Source organism: Lepisma saccharinum, chromosome 10, assembly GCF_977018435.1.
Source record: "Lepisma saccharinum chromosome 10, izLepSacc3.1, whole genome shotgun sequence".
Classification (NCBI taxonomy): domain Eukaryota; kingdom Metazoa; phylum Arthropoda; class Insecta; order Zygentoma; family Lepismatidae; genus Lepisma; species Lepisma saccharinum.
Window position 1 is genome coordinate 37,773,888 of NC_139238.1, and position 13,695 is coordinate 37,787,582.

At 37.2% G+C, this 13,695-nt stretch overlaps 1 protein-coding gene across 3 annotated transcripts in view; it reads right to left on the reverse strand.

Annotated features, from left to right (window-relative positions):
* Positions 1–13,695, reverse strand: part of LOC145993870 (Fanconi anemia group A protein homolog) — a 119,073-nt gene that overhangs the window by 30,530 nt on the left and 74,848 nt on the right. For all 3 annotated transcript variants that reach the window (XM_083129736.1, XM_083129735.1, XM_083129734.1), the window contains exons 13-14: positions 8,817–8,971; positions 2,613–2,823 (exon numbers count right to left, since the gene is read on the reverse strand). In XM_083129736.1, coding sequence (XP_082985862.1) covers positions 2,613–2,823; positions 8,817–8,971 — 366 coding nt within the window. The remainder of the gene's footprint in view (positions 1–2,612; positions 2,824–8,816; positions 8,972–13,695) is intronic.

The following is a 13,695-nucleotide window of genomic DNA, read 5'->3' on the forward strand; positions in this document are numbered from 1 at the left end:
TGTACATGGTTTTCGTCTAGTTCTTTCTGTTCCTCTCTTGATCCAAGAAGAAGCCGGTGGATAGTTGTGGCTGGTCAATTATCAGACAAGACACTATTTGGTCGAATTATTGAGACAGCACAGAATTGGAATCTTCAAATGGCTTTCTCTTAGAATCATTATCATGAGCATTAGACATATACTTGCAGAAAAATGTTATTCCCCTGAGGAAATATCTGGAAATTCAGCCATGGCGATTGATGATATGGCTCTTATTCAGAGAGTAAAAGAAGAGGAAGAAGAGATCTATCTGCTTTGTCCATTGCTTTCCAGAAGGAAATACTAGTCCAAGAATTGATGTCTGTCTGATACGTACAATGAGACGTCTATAAAGAACACCAAACGGATAATCGGGCATCAGTCACAGAGCATCTCATCGTCCCAGATTGTAAGAAAGTGAAGGAAAGTCCTAAGTCACGTAATGAATAAAACAATTCTAATTGCATTTCATGTTAATGAATATAGGAAACCAGAGCATTTTGTAAATCTTTTGAATAAAACACTTCGGGAATTGTGGAGATAAAGATGGAACATCACATCTGAAGGGAGCCCCAAAGTTCTCAATCTCAACAGTAAATAAGAAGAGATGGTAATTTGTTGGTGAATGCTGTCGCTGCTAATGAGGGCTTTCTATTCTCCATGGCTGACCAGTAGGAAGTTGTAGCTTGGTTAGGTACAAATCAACTGTATTTTATAAAAATTAGTACGTATAACACCGAATTACATATAAATGCATTACGTTTCAAATAACAATTTTAACAAGTTTTTAAATTATATTTTGCTGGGACCTACAGTAATTTACGTATAAAACAGAATTATGCAGAACTAAGTTATGTATAAAGTAGTCTCAACTGTATTCCACTCATAGGCGTAGCTAGAACTTTATATTTGGGTGTGCACAATGAAAAAAAATGAGGTCTTGTACCTTTCTAATAGCATATTTTGCAACACAATCACTTGGCTCTTTAACTGCACTGATGTTTGTAAAGGAATATAAATTCACTAAATCACAGTGTTGAAAATTTCTGAATATATGTAGTAGAAAAACATCAAATTGCATAGAAATTACACACACACAAAATGTTCATAAATGTTACAAACAAATACATCAAAATACACGTCATCTATAACAAGAGACGTCTGTCAAAAGGTACAATGTTCTTAAACTCATCAATAGACGAAGCTTTTTCCTGTTCCACAAATAGCAACAGCAGGGCTTCCAATGTATCCTGCTTCTGAGTTGCTCTTAATTTAGTTTTAACTTGGGTAAGCTTGGAGAAAGCTCTCTCTCTCACACGTGCAGCTTGTGACAGGTATAGAAGAAAAGCGCTGCAGTACAGAGTAGAATGCAGTAAATATCTTCTTTCTCCAACGACATCAAAAAATCGAAAATGTATAGACACCCGTTTCATCAGCGATAATGCACACGTTTGTACCACGTAATGACATTTTCAACTTCTTACAAACTGCCGCTTTTATTGAAATATCTGTATTTATTTCTCTTTGATAAAGCAGCCCATTAGGATGTGCCTAGGCACACCCGGCACACCCGTTAGCTACACCTATGATTCCACTACAATTATAAGCATCAATTTACCACAGTTTTGCTTCAAGGATTACATCAGAATATTAAAATACCTATTATGTAATCACAAAACACACTTTTTCCACACAATATTGATGTAAAATAAATGCAAACTTCAATTTTACAAAATTTCCAAGGTAATTGGAGTCATGTGACATTTTTGCAGACCCTGCAAAATAATAATAATATGCCTGAAAAGTATCTGCCAGTGTTGGTCAACACCGGCACTAATTTTTACACATTCTGCACATCAAACTCTACTGGCACATTGCCAAATTTCCTGGTGCAAGATGACCACCATACCGCCAGAACGTCTGTCAATGCAACATGGCCGAAACCAGATCCAATATGACCATAAGGTTAAAGGAAAAACATGCACATAGTTTGCATGTGTAAGCATAAATCATGTGCATATACACTTGCGTGCAAAGAAATAGACCCACTTCATACTTTTGACATAAAATTTTATTAAATTTATGAACCTCATACGTATTTATTACTGAACTTTATCTACATATAAGTAGGATTAGATGCTTCCATTTGGATAAACATTTTATGTGCCTCCAAACAGTTGGAAGAAAAAGTAAGAACTCGTAGACATTCTATGTCGAAGTGTGAGGTGGGTCTATTTCTTTGCACGCAAGTGTATATAAAGCAAATGTGAAACTTTAGTATGAGGTATTGTGATATCATGCTAAATAAATCAGTTTAACACCTTGAGGGGTAAGGTCTTCAAGCAGCTTCCTTTGGGTGATAAGGGTTAGGTGCAACATGTCCCATTGCTGCTGTAGTCTGGCTTCTGAGACTCTGGAGTCCACAACTATTGCTTGCAATTTTCTTCAGGATGCTTGGAAAACCCTGAAATTTTGGAACTCAGACTGGAGATTAAACTGGGACCACTCGCACCCAAGGCAAGTGGCAGTGTGGGTTCTCTAATGGTATAAACAAATGAAACACATATGCAAGCATGAAACAAATAAAAACATACCTTTATATTTTGTGTAACTTCAAGCCAAATGTTACTGTTGGTTGTTATACTTGATGTGAAGTGCGTTGGACTAGAGGAATGATGAAACCTTTCATTTATAAAGAGGTATTTCTTCAACATAACTTCCGGAGCAAAATTATCAGGGCAAACTCTAGCCTCTGGAAAAGCCTTGAAATAGAGCTCACCATAGCGAAAAAACATCTCAGAAAACCTGTAACAAAATAAAATATTTTCATTAAAAAGTAGCAGAATTCAGCATAGCATACTCTTTTAATATTAATACAAAACTACAAAATAATATTGTATCATGCAAATGGACACTTCTGCATTTATGTCACACTTTCTATCCTCCATGTTCAATACAGCCTATATCAAGATGCACTGTATAAAATATACAACATAAATATACTAAATAATATATAGTTATTAGTATGGATGAACCAATACCACTGATAATAGTCTCATTGATTCCTAGTAACATTTGAAAATTGCAACAATTCAAAGTAGTTCACAATATTTATAAATTTTAATATATAAATTTTCCAATGCAACTATACCATAGCAGTCTACCAGACTTTGCTTCAAAATATCCATCACTTCACATGAGAATCAAGGGGTCCCGGTTTGATACCCGGTGGACGCATATAGAAGTTCGGATCCCACTTTAAACTGTAGGTCCAATTCTGATTAGCCTTTCTGTACATAAAGTGGACTTAAAAACAAAAATTCAAACTTCACATCATATTCTTTTACTCAGAAAATCCATTTCTTTCCACAATGCTGTTACAAAAATAATGAAAATTATGCTTCTGCATAATTTCTAGGATATTTAGACTCCATGAAAGTGTGTGGAATTTTACAGACTCTGTAAGTCCGAAAAAGCACTGGCCAGGATCAGTAATTAAATTACAGCCAACAAATATTCAATACTAATAACACTGGTATCCACAGCCCTATTAAACAGTGGATGATGATGAGATACTGATCTAGGGTAGGCTTTCTCGCCATTTTATAAGTATTACAGAAAATTTCTCTCCAAATTAATTTAATGGGTATGGATGGATCAATACGAAATGTTGATGATGCCAATAAAGTTAATATTTACATGCCACCGATACCTACAATATACACTAACCAATATTCCAGCTCACTGAAATAAAATTGCAAGTGTTCTATGAACAGGGTGGCTACAAACAAGCAGAAATGAAATTCCCTGACTTTTCCAGCTTTTCCAGGACAAAATTTACATTTTTCCCTGACAATTACAAACTAAACTAAATCGATGTTTGTAAATGGAAATAATAAACTCATACAAATCCAGGTATGGATTTCTTAAGTACCAATATTATCTTCTATGAAATTGACTTAATTTCTGTATTCTCTATGATTTGAATACAAACAGCAAAATAGTGAATTTGGAAAATTATTACAATTCAAAGCTAGGGAAGGGTTACAGAATTTTATCATAGGCAGTAAGTTTAAAATAAAATACTTGCTTATTTTTAAAGTTACGACTAAATGAGATTAGAGTGAAGAGTGATTGATTAAGAAATATAATTTGTAATTTATCATTTTTCTTAAACATTCTCAGTATTATATGCTGATATTTCCACTGAGGTTTGGAACCCTCTGCTTGCAAGAACCATGAGTGTGGACTCATATTTCGATGCATAAAGCTACTTCTCTCTTCTCTGTAAAGCAAACAACTTAACTCTTGCATATAAGTGAAACAATTGAATTGTACAAAAGAAAGTGTCATATTTCCTTACATTATCAATGGGATTTCTAGTTCAGTACAGTATATCCAAGTGAAGTACTGTGAAACTGACAACATGCAGTTATACCATTATTGCTGATGAAAAGGGCATGTAGGTATTAGAAATTTAAGGCAAGGAATCTATAGAATTGCATTGAATAGATACCTGATTTAGCTTACCACACATTAAAACAGGAACACTCTATTAATAACAGCTTCTGAAAGTTCATATACGAGGGGCATCCTGAAAAAGCTCCAATGGTGCCTATACGCAGCACTAGCGGTCGGAGAGTAACACACACACACATGCAGGCAGGAGAAATTGGCACAGAGCCACCAGCAATTGTGTGAGTGATAGTATGGTCAGACGATGGTGCAGACAATTCACGGAAGGCCAATTGAATGTGCACAATTACAATTACTACCCCATACAGCTGAGTACACACGGGCCCTTTGCACCACTTCAGGTGAGAGATCTTGGACCACCCCCTGTACAGCCCTGGCCTTGCATGTACAGACTTTCATCTCTTTGTTTAACTGAAGAGGTTTCTGGAAGGACAAGGATTTGACAGCTACACTGCGGTAGAGATAGTTCCAGTCTTTGCTGTCAGACACACATGCCATGGGCATACAAAATTCAGTGACATGCTACGACAAATGCCAGAACAACAGTGGTGATTATGCCGAAAATTAGGTTAGGAGTCACTGTTACTAATGCAATAACTCGCATCTGATATTCTTGTTTTATTTATGCCTAATCGGTATGGATCTTGATTTTTGTTATTTTTTTTTTCTAATTGATATTTTTTTTATTTTTTTTTTTTACTATTCGGTGTTATTTTTCCCAAAATTCACATTTTCATTTTAGCGCAATAACTCGCAACTGATATTCTTGTTTTATTTATGCCTAATTGATAGGGATCTTGATTTTTGTCATTTTTTTTTTTAAATTGGTCTTTTATTTTTATTTTTTACTGTTCGGTGTTATTTTTCCCAAAATTCACATTTTCACTTTAGCTCATTTGCTGGCAAATACCTGAAATTATACCTTCATGGTGTTTTTAAACTACTGTTTCAAATTGTAAGTCACATGGCCTATGCCTCTTCGTGAGAGTTAGATACCTTGAAAGTTATTTTGGGAAAGTTATTTTCCATACCCCCTTTTTAATTTTAACTCTTTAGCTGCGCTCGTCGCATTTATGCACAGCACGCCAGGTGCCTTGCTCTGCAGAAGTCGCATTATTGCGAGTTCATACTTCAACTCGCTGCGGGTGTCGCATTTCAGCAGTACGTCGCTTTTAGTAGCCTTCAGACATCTGTAGATACTATTTGGAACTATTGGAACTTGTAGTTTTGTTTATATCCATATGATGTCGCTAATTACGCCTCCGTTTAGAATACGAGCGTTGAGTGCTCTGACACGTCAGTTTCAAATGCATGTTCGAATGTAAACAACATGGCTTCGTCAAGTCGTCAACACTTGTCTGATAATGATGTTACTCAACTGTTGAATCAGAAGGTGAATTAAGTTGTGACGATAATAGCGACAGTTTTTATGAGACTTCAAGTGGTGACAGTGATTGTGTAGTGTCTGATGAAGAATTTGTACCGCCGTCCGTAACATCATGGAGCAGAGTGCAAAGCAGCATTGATCTAGGTGCGGGAAGTTCGACACAGGCAAGTGCTAAGTTACTTGGTGACAGTACAGTATTTAGCACACCATTTTCTTGTTTTATCAAATATTTCCCCCGCTCAGTATTTGAACACACAGCAGAACAAACTGAAGTTTTCGCCACCCAGTATCTTGATACTACTAACGAATTTCCACGCTGCTCCACCACTCTGCGTCATCCCGTGTTTTGAGAAATACCATACCATCAGGGACTACAGAATGGTTTGCCAGTGCAAGGAATGAATTTTGTAAGTTCTCTCTCATATATAACGCAATGTAATTGCGAAAATTATTTGTTTATAAAAAAAATATTTTTTCAAATTTAATTACGCAGCCAAGGGATATTGTGTGCCAGAAAATTCCGCAGCGAAAGAGTTAAGGTAAGGGTTTTCGATAATGGAAATTTCCCCCTACATACTGAAGGGTACATAATGACCATAAGGGGCAATGCTCCCAATCTCACTTGACAGATACCGATATATTATGGCACCAAAAATTGGCATTATCTTTTTTTGACTTGTTAGTGTTATGTCTCCCAAAATTCGAGTTTTTGTTTTAGAACATCTTTTTGCCAAATATACCAAAACTTAACCTTTTGCTGCCCAAGCGTCTAAAACGAGATACCCAAATGTAACCCTCACTGTCCCAAGCATCTCGATCGAGATGCTGTGTCAAGGTCGTAGTTTTTACGTTATAACTTTTCTATTTTTGGCTAGAATTTCGATTTTTTTTGTATTGTTCCTAACACGTATTTAACAGAAATGTCTTTTGCATTTTTTTTGTCTTCATGAAAATGGAGGGGGAAAGGTGGGAAAAGGTACTTCTCTTTTGCGTCTCTTTTCAAGGTCAAATTTTTGCCGACACAGGAACACCGGTTTTGTTGTTCTAAAGCAATGCTTTTTCACTCCCGCCTGTGAACTGCATTCGAAGGAAGCTTGTTTATCAGTATCCGATGTCAAAATGAAAGTTTTTCGTGAGGGGGTGGGGGGAGGGGGAAGACTGGTTGCTGAATCTGCGTTGTGAGAATGGAATTTCGAAGCGCACTGAAGGAAACCTTTGTTTTTTTAGCACAAGTTGCGACAGGGGTTACCCTGCATTGTCTAAAAATAGAATTTCAAGCAGCTGCAAGAATTGGTGCTCATTTTTCACTGCGTTTTAGCTTTTCGTCCGTGAATGTTGTGCGTAGGTGTCGTTTTGTGCCCAAGTGCGAAGACATTTTTTGGGTGAAGTGACAATTTTTTAAAATAATTTTTGGGGGTTTTCTCCCTTCCCCCTCCATATATACGCCAAATTTGCATAAATTTTGCATTTTGTGCATTCTGACATTTTTTCGGGGAGGCGGGGGGAAACACCATTTTTTTTAAGAGAAGTATTTTTGAGGGGATTTCCCCCTATTCCCCCTCCATATGTACGCCGAATGTGCATAAATTATATATTGTCTGAATCTGTGATTCATTCTGCATACAACGGTATATCTTTCATATCTCTAGGGCATTTAGTTTCTGAGCTATAGTCATTTCAAGGTACCGCTGCATTTTGAAGCTTGAATCAGTGGCGTGCCGACCATTCCTTTTGGGGGTACAACTCAAGTTACATTGGTCATATGATACTAATGCAAATATTTTTGTGTTCCTTACATGTCAGCGATCATTTCCATGTGCATGTCGGCACTGTCATGTACTTTTTTCTTGGAGGGAGGGTGGGAGAACCAAATTTTTTTTCCGAAATTTTGGAATTTTGAAAGTTAGCCCCTTCCCCCCGCCACATATACGCCGAATTTGCATAAATTTCATATAGTCTGAATCTCTGGTTCATTCTGTGTACAACGGTATATCACTCATCTCTCTAGGGCAATTGGTCTCCGATCTACACTCATTTAATTGAAACTTTGCATTTTGCTCAAAATTGGCTTGGGACAGAGAGGCTTACATGTGAAAAAGGCCTTGGGTCTCAAAAGGTTAATACTCCATTGTGCTTTTAAACTATTATTTTAAATTGTAGGTCACATGGTCTACGTAATTTCGTGACAGATTGATATGTTGGAACAAATTTTTGAGGAAGTAAAAGTAAAGTACTCCCCTGCACTTTGCCATGAAGGTGTATAGTGGTGTGAAGTTAGGGCCCCACACTTTCTTGATCACGGCTCAAGGTGGGGTGATGTGATCAGCACCATGCTCCTGGCAACCTTTATCACTCAAAGTTTTCTCCAGGTATCGGCTTGATATGATGCTGGGTGGGTGCCGGAGCAGTTTGAATAGGTGTATACTCATGACAAAAGTTGGTCTATGTGGGCCGGAGCAGTGATGGCATCATAGTGGTGCATGAGGGCGGGCGCCCCAGTTAACAGCCAAAACGAGTGCACGAAAGAGACAGATCTGGCCCCAAAAGAGCTAAGTTGGCAACACTGACTCAGAGCGAAAACTGTTCCGTATGTCCTTCATAAATAGAAATTACATTACAAAAAATTATGTTTAGACACTTAGTCTACAAAACCAGAGTACATATACGATTTTTTTTAAATTCACAACAATTATAACAAAATGGTGGAATTTTGCACCAAGTTACAGGCTAGTTGATGAAATATTGCATCAGTAAAACTGCTAATAATTTACTGACTGGTCTGTTTCATCATTATTAGTTAGTTTCATTCAGACCAAGTAAAAAACTGAAATACTATTGGTTAGCAGCCAGTTATATATGTTCCTAGTAAACAAATATATGTATGTTTGTCAAAAATAGTTTCAAGTCACACAAGATATCACATATCACAACTTACTTCAATGTGTGTTCCATTTCTTTCTTGTTCTTGCAAGGTAGAAGACTACAAAGGTAACAAGCAAATGGCTCAGGAGTTGTAAATTCGTGAATCACTTGGCAAAAGATTGCTTTGCAATACAGCAACGTGTGCAGGAGTAAAGCTGCCACATTCAACTGCAAAAAAGAGAAAGTATTTTGCAAATTGAGTACTATAAGGATAACATAGTATGTTAGCATTAAGTATAGTTAAAAGAACTAGACAATGTTAATGTTGAACCATTATCACTAACATTGAGAGAATTAGTATGAGGATAGAACATACAGTTCCTTATCACTGTAATTAATGTCCACATAACCATTATTAAATTCCTACAAAATGATCTGTAACGTATTTTATGTCGCTTTTCTGTATTTTGAAGAGCCACGAGGGTCCAGTTGATAGGTCATCTTACATGTGGGAGACCCAATTTTAATTCCCGGGTGAGAATCTTTCCAGTAATGTCCCTGCATGGAGTGGCTCCGGAGTTCATCCAGTCTCTAGCAAATGGGTACCTGGAGGGTAAGAGCAGCAAGAGCATGGTGCTGATAACATCACTTCCTCACATTTGCAAGATTGTGAAAGTATTTTACTCCCCCCACCGTTTCCCTACATATGCCTTTATGGTAGGTAGTGCAATACCGAGTAGATTGAACAGGGTCTGGATTTCAGGTCTAAGAACTCTCTAACCTAACCTAACCAGAATCCCAATTTTTTATGCTGGCAAATCATTGATCTCCTACCACTCTTTGTTTCGAGCATCCCTCATGGCTGCAAAGTTGATATGTACTGAAAGAGGCAATGCCTAACAGATATGTAGGTGGCCATAAAACATAATGGAAAGAAAGAAAAGAATGCAAGTTGTGCAGAGGGTGACAATCTTGACACTGCTCAATATGCAACAATATTATTATTCCAAATATATTATTGTGCCTTCTCCCATTTTTATTTGAATTACAAAACAAACAAGTGACAAAAATAATTGTATTAAATACCCTACCCATACATTTCTTGGAAATCAGTCTAGTCTATTTAGAGTGTGCATATCAGGTGCATTGAAGTTCTGCATTGGCAAGGTTAATGCCATTGTAGTGGTAACAAGTCGAATTATAGCAAGAGAAGGGAGTAACATAAAATACAGGGTGGTGCTCGAAATGATCCCCCATTTTGTTCATGGATAAAAAATATATTATAAAGAAGCTTTCAATGAAACATATATCACAAGAAAGGTTACACATTGGGAAAATGTACTACTGCAATACACGCTTAATATGACCATCGTTGTTACTGATAACCTTAGTCAAGCAAACACAAATGTTACCAATTACCCTACGGGACAAGAGTTCCGTAATTTCACTGCAAGCTTGAACCATAAGTCTTCTCAGTTCCATTAAATATTGCAGCTTCTTTCGGAAAATCTTTTCCACACCATCCAAATTAAAGATGCCTTGTCAGAAAACCAAATGCTGTTTAGTGTTCAGTTGTGAGTTCTTGCACCACCGTAATCTTGTAGGGATACACATGGAGATAATTTTTAATAATCCGTTGAACAGAGCATCATGATATCCCTAGTAGTAATGCTGCTTTTCTATTTGATTTGTCAGGACTCCTCTGCATAGCGACTCGAACAGCTTCAATATTCTCAGCAAACGCACAGATTTGGGACGATCATGCTTCAATTCCAATACTGTTCTTTACATTTGAAACTTTTAATGTAGTTTGTGGATTATTTTTCTAGAGTGGGCCCACCGAGTATGGAAATATGCACGAAAATGCCTGAGAGTCACAACAATGCTTTTTGTTTTAGCAAAAAAAATAGCACAGTTGCTGATCGCTGTTGCGTCGTAAGTCTTTCTTTGTTCACCCCCTAGCGGTAGCTTCATGAACTATGCTTCACATTTCATTATGCGACTTTTCCAATGACTACTGCAACTGCTGTTGATACACATGACGTCATTCCTAGTCTCAGTTGTGAAAAAAATAAAAAACAAATGGGGGGCCTTTCATGCACCACCCTGTATATTATTGAAGTATAGTTTTACTAGAAGAATGTACTTATGCTAAGCATGGATGGATATAGATGGGAAATATGTTTGGAATGCTTAATGCAAATAATCTCTCACATCTGGGACTATGAATGTAGTCTCTGGATTTTGGGATGGCAGAAGGGCAGTAGAATACCAGAACTCGGGATCGCACGATTATATTCCCTACTTCAACGCATGTTGCAATGTGCAGAGGGTAGCTTTACTTCAGTTTGTTCTTTACATACAGATATATAACATCCAAGGTAGTTAGGCAACCAACTCCAATTTCAATCATGGTTATGGTTAAAGCATTCAAGTTGCTACCTTCTCTAACATAAATTTCACACTTCTTGCAATGTCCAGGATGTCATTCTTGATGAATCTTCCCATCACATCTCTAACAACACATTCCAAGAAGTGTGAAGAAATGGTTGCATGGTTTGAAACATTCTCAAAAAAATTGCAATGAGCTAGGAAGGCTCATATAGAAACTGAGATTTAAAAGTACAAGAGGATCATGTGAGTCCTACCACAATATTTGGCCAAGAGCTTGATGGCTAAAATGTTTGCTCTGATTAAAATATTCTTTCAAATTGGAGGAGATGTCTACAGATATTTCAGTTTTCGGTGCATTTTCAAGACAGCAGGAAGAACAAAACTTAAGATGTACATCAGTTGCATCAGTAATTCTTGTGTAACATGCATGCCAAACAGAAGAACCTTTAAAGAAATAACAGAAGCCTATAAGAAACTCATTTACCTTCCACTCTGACAGCATATTCTATTTCCTCCAATGTATTTCATTGGGATTTGTTGACCTTTCACGGGAATTTCTCTGAGATTTTTCTGTGTTTATTTTTTTCAATTTCCCTGAGATATACAAGTTTTTGAGGTGCGAACCTGTAGTGTATAATGGGATCCAAACCATCAAGCACTCTACCTTAAATGCGGATCATTCCCAGGACATTTTAATTGCATGGCAACTACATAGCAACTACACCATCAGACATGCCCTGATGCATATGCCAATTCATAAATTCAAATTCAAAAACCTGTAAATTTACCCCTCCAGGGATAGAGGAAGGTGTGGTGTAGGTTGACAAGTCAATCAGGGAGCAGTTATGCCAATGAACACACACACAAAGGAATACCATTACCCAATATGGTGAGTGATGAGATCAGCACGATGCTCTGGTGCCTTTATGCCCTCCCCCCCCCCCCCCCCCCGGAATCAATTTATTAGAACCTGGGTGAACCCCAGAGCTTCTACAGTTGCTTGAAAAATTCCCTTCTGAAATCATCCACCTTGGGAGAGTTGAACCCAGGTCTTCTACTTGGCAGACAGACACCCTGCTGGCTAATCACCATGGCTAGCAACAGTGCAAAAATTTATAATAATATATTAATTTATTGTGATTTAATGATGCACGTGATATAGAAAACACACAAACATTAAAAAACACATTCTGTACTAGTTACTTTTTTTTAAAAAAGGTAATGAAAATTTCCATAAGAGTCATTCCATATGAAATCAACACAGCCCACAACCTGACCATCTCCGATTTTCATGAAATTTGGGGAGTTGAAACTATGAATGGAACTTAGTAACTATGAATTTTTTTAGTTTCGTGCATCTTGTAATTGTTAAATTATTCAAGATCAAAGTTAGCAGAAATTACCCTTTTTGAGCCTGCTTAGCTATACTAAATCTGCTGTAACTCCACCCCTATTTTGCCTAGGAAGCTCAAATAAAGCTTATTGTACAGGGAATTGAACAAGCTTTCCAGTGATATATAACAAGCCTACCTTTGGATAAAAATATAATTTTGTCACATGACCTTGACATTTGACCTTGAATATTTCAAAACATGTCATCACCAAAAATCGTGAAAAAAAAATATATATTTCGTATTTCATACCATACTCTAAAACATATCAAAAAATCATTCCGGGACTGCAATGGGATCAGAAGATACAAAATAATATGTGTAACTATTGGACTGATAAAAGCCCCATTATATGAACTATGATGAGTAAAAAGTCCCTTAACACCCCCTACAAAATGTAAAAGAGTTATCCTGTGTATAATTGGTCATGACAGAAATAGGTTAGGCACAGGGAGATCCCTAGCCGTGTGTGTCAAGCGAAGGTCCGGCATATGGTTGACCTCCATATTGAATTCAATGCAAAAATTTCAAAAGAAGGTGATGTGATATATCAAATCAGGCTAAAATTTCACGAGAAATGAAGTGACGAAGGTTTTCCAATGTATCTTTAGCCAGCAAAAAGTTATACGCATATCTTTCACTTACGATATATGCACATTATAATGTTGTCAATGTTCCTGTGAGCACACTCGTTGACGTCTCTCACACTCACATAGAACATTTTGCAATGTAGCAGGTGCAACAACATTGCAAGCAGCAACTATGCATTCTCTCAGATGGTCAATATCATGGACTTTTAGTGCATGCATTATTCTCTTCAAATGTTTCTGAAGGTAAAAGTCCTCCTAAGATGTTAGATCTGGGGAATGTGCAGGCCCTTAAATAGATCCCTGTCTGCCCATCAATCTACCTAGAACTTTACCATGAAGAAATTGTCACAATGTCCACATAGTGTGGTCACACACTATCCTGTTTCAAAACTCTGGAAAAGTGCCATATCCCGTAAGCAAAGATGAAAAACCTGTTCACTTAACAAATCCAAGAAGATTTATTTTTTATTATTTTCCTGTAGTTTACGGTTATTAAACGGCGCATGCTTTTAGAAGGAACATGAGTTCGGCCAATACCCAGCCAGTGCTACTGCGCTGTTGCCAAACTAACTGCTAG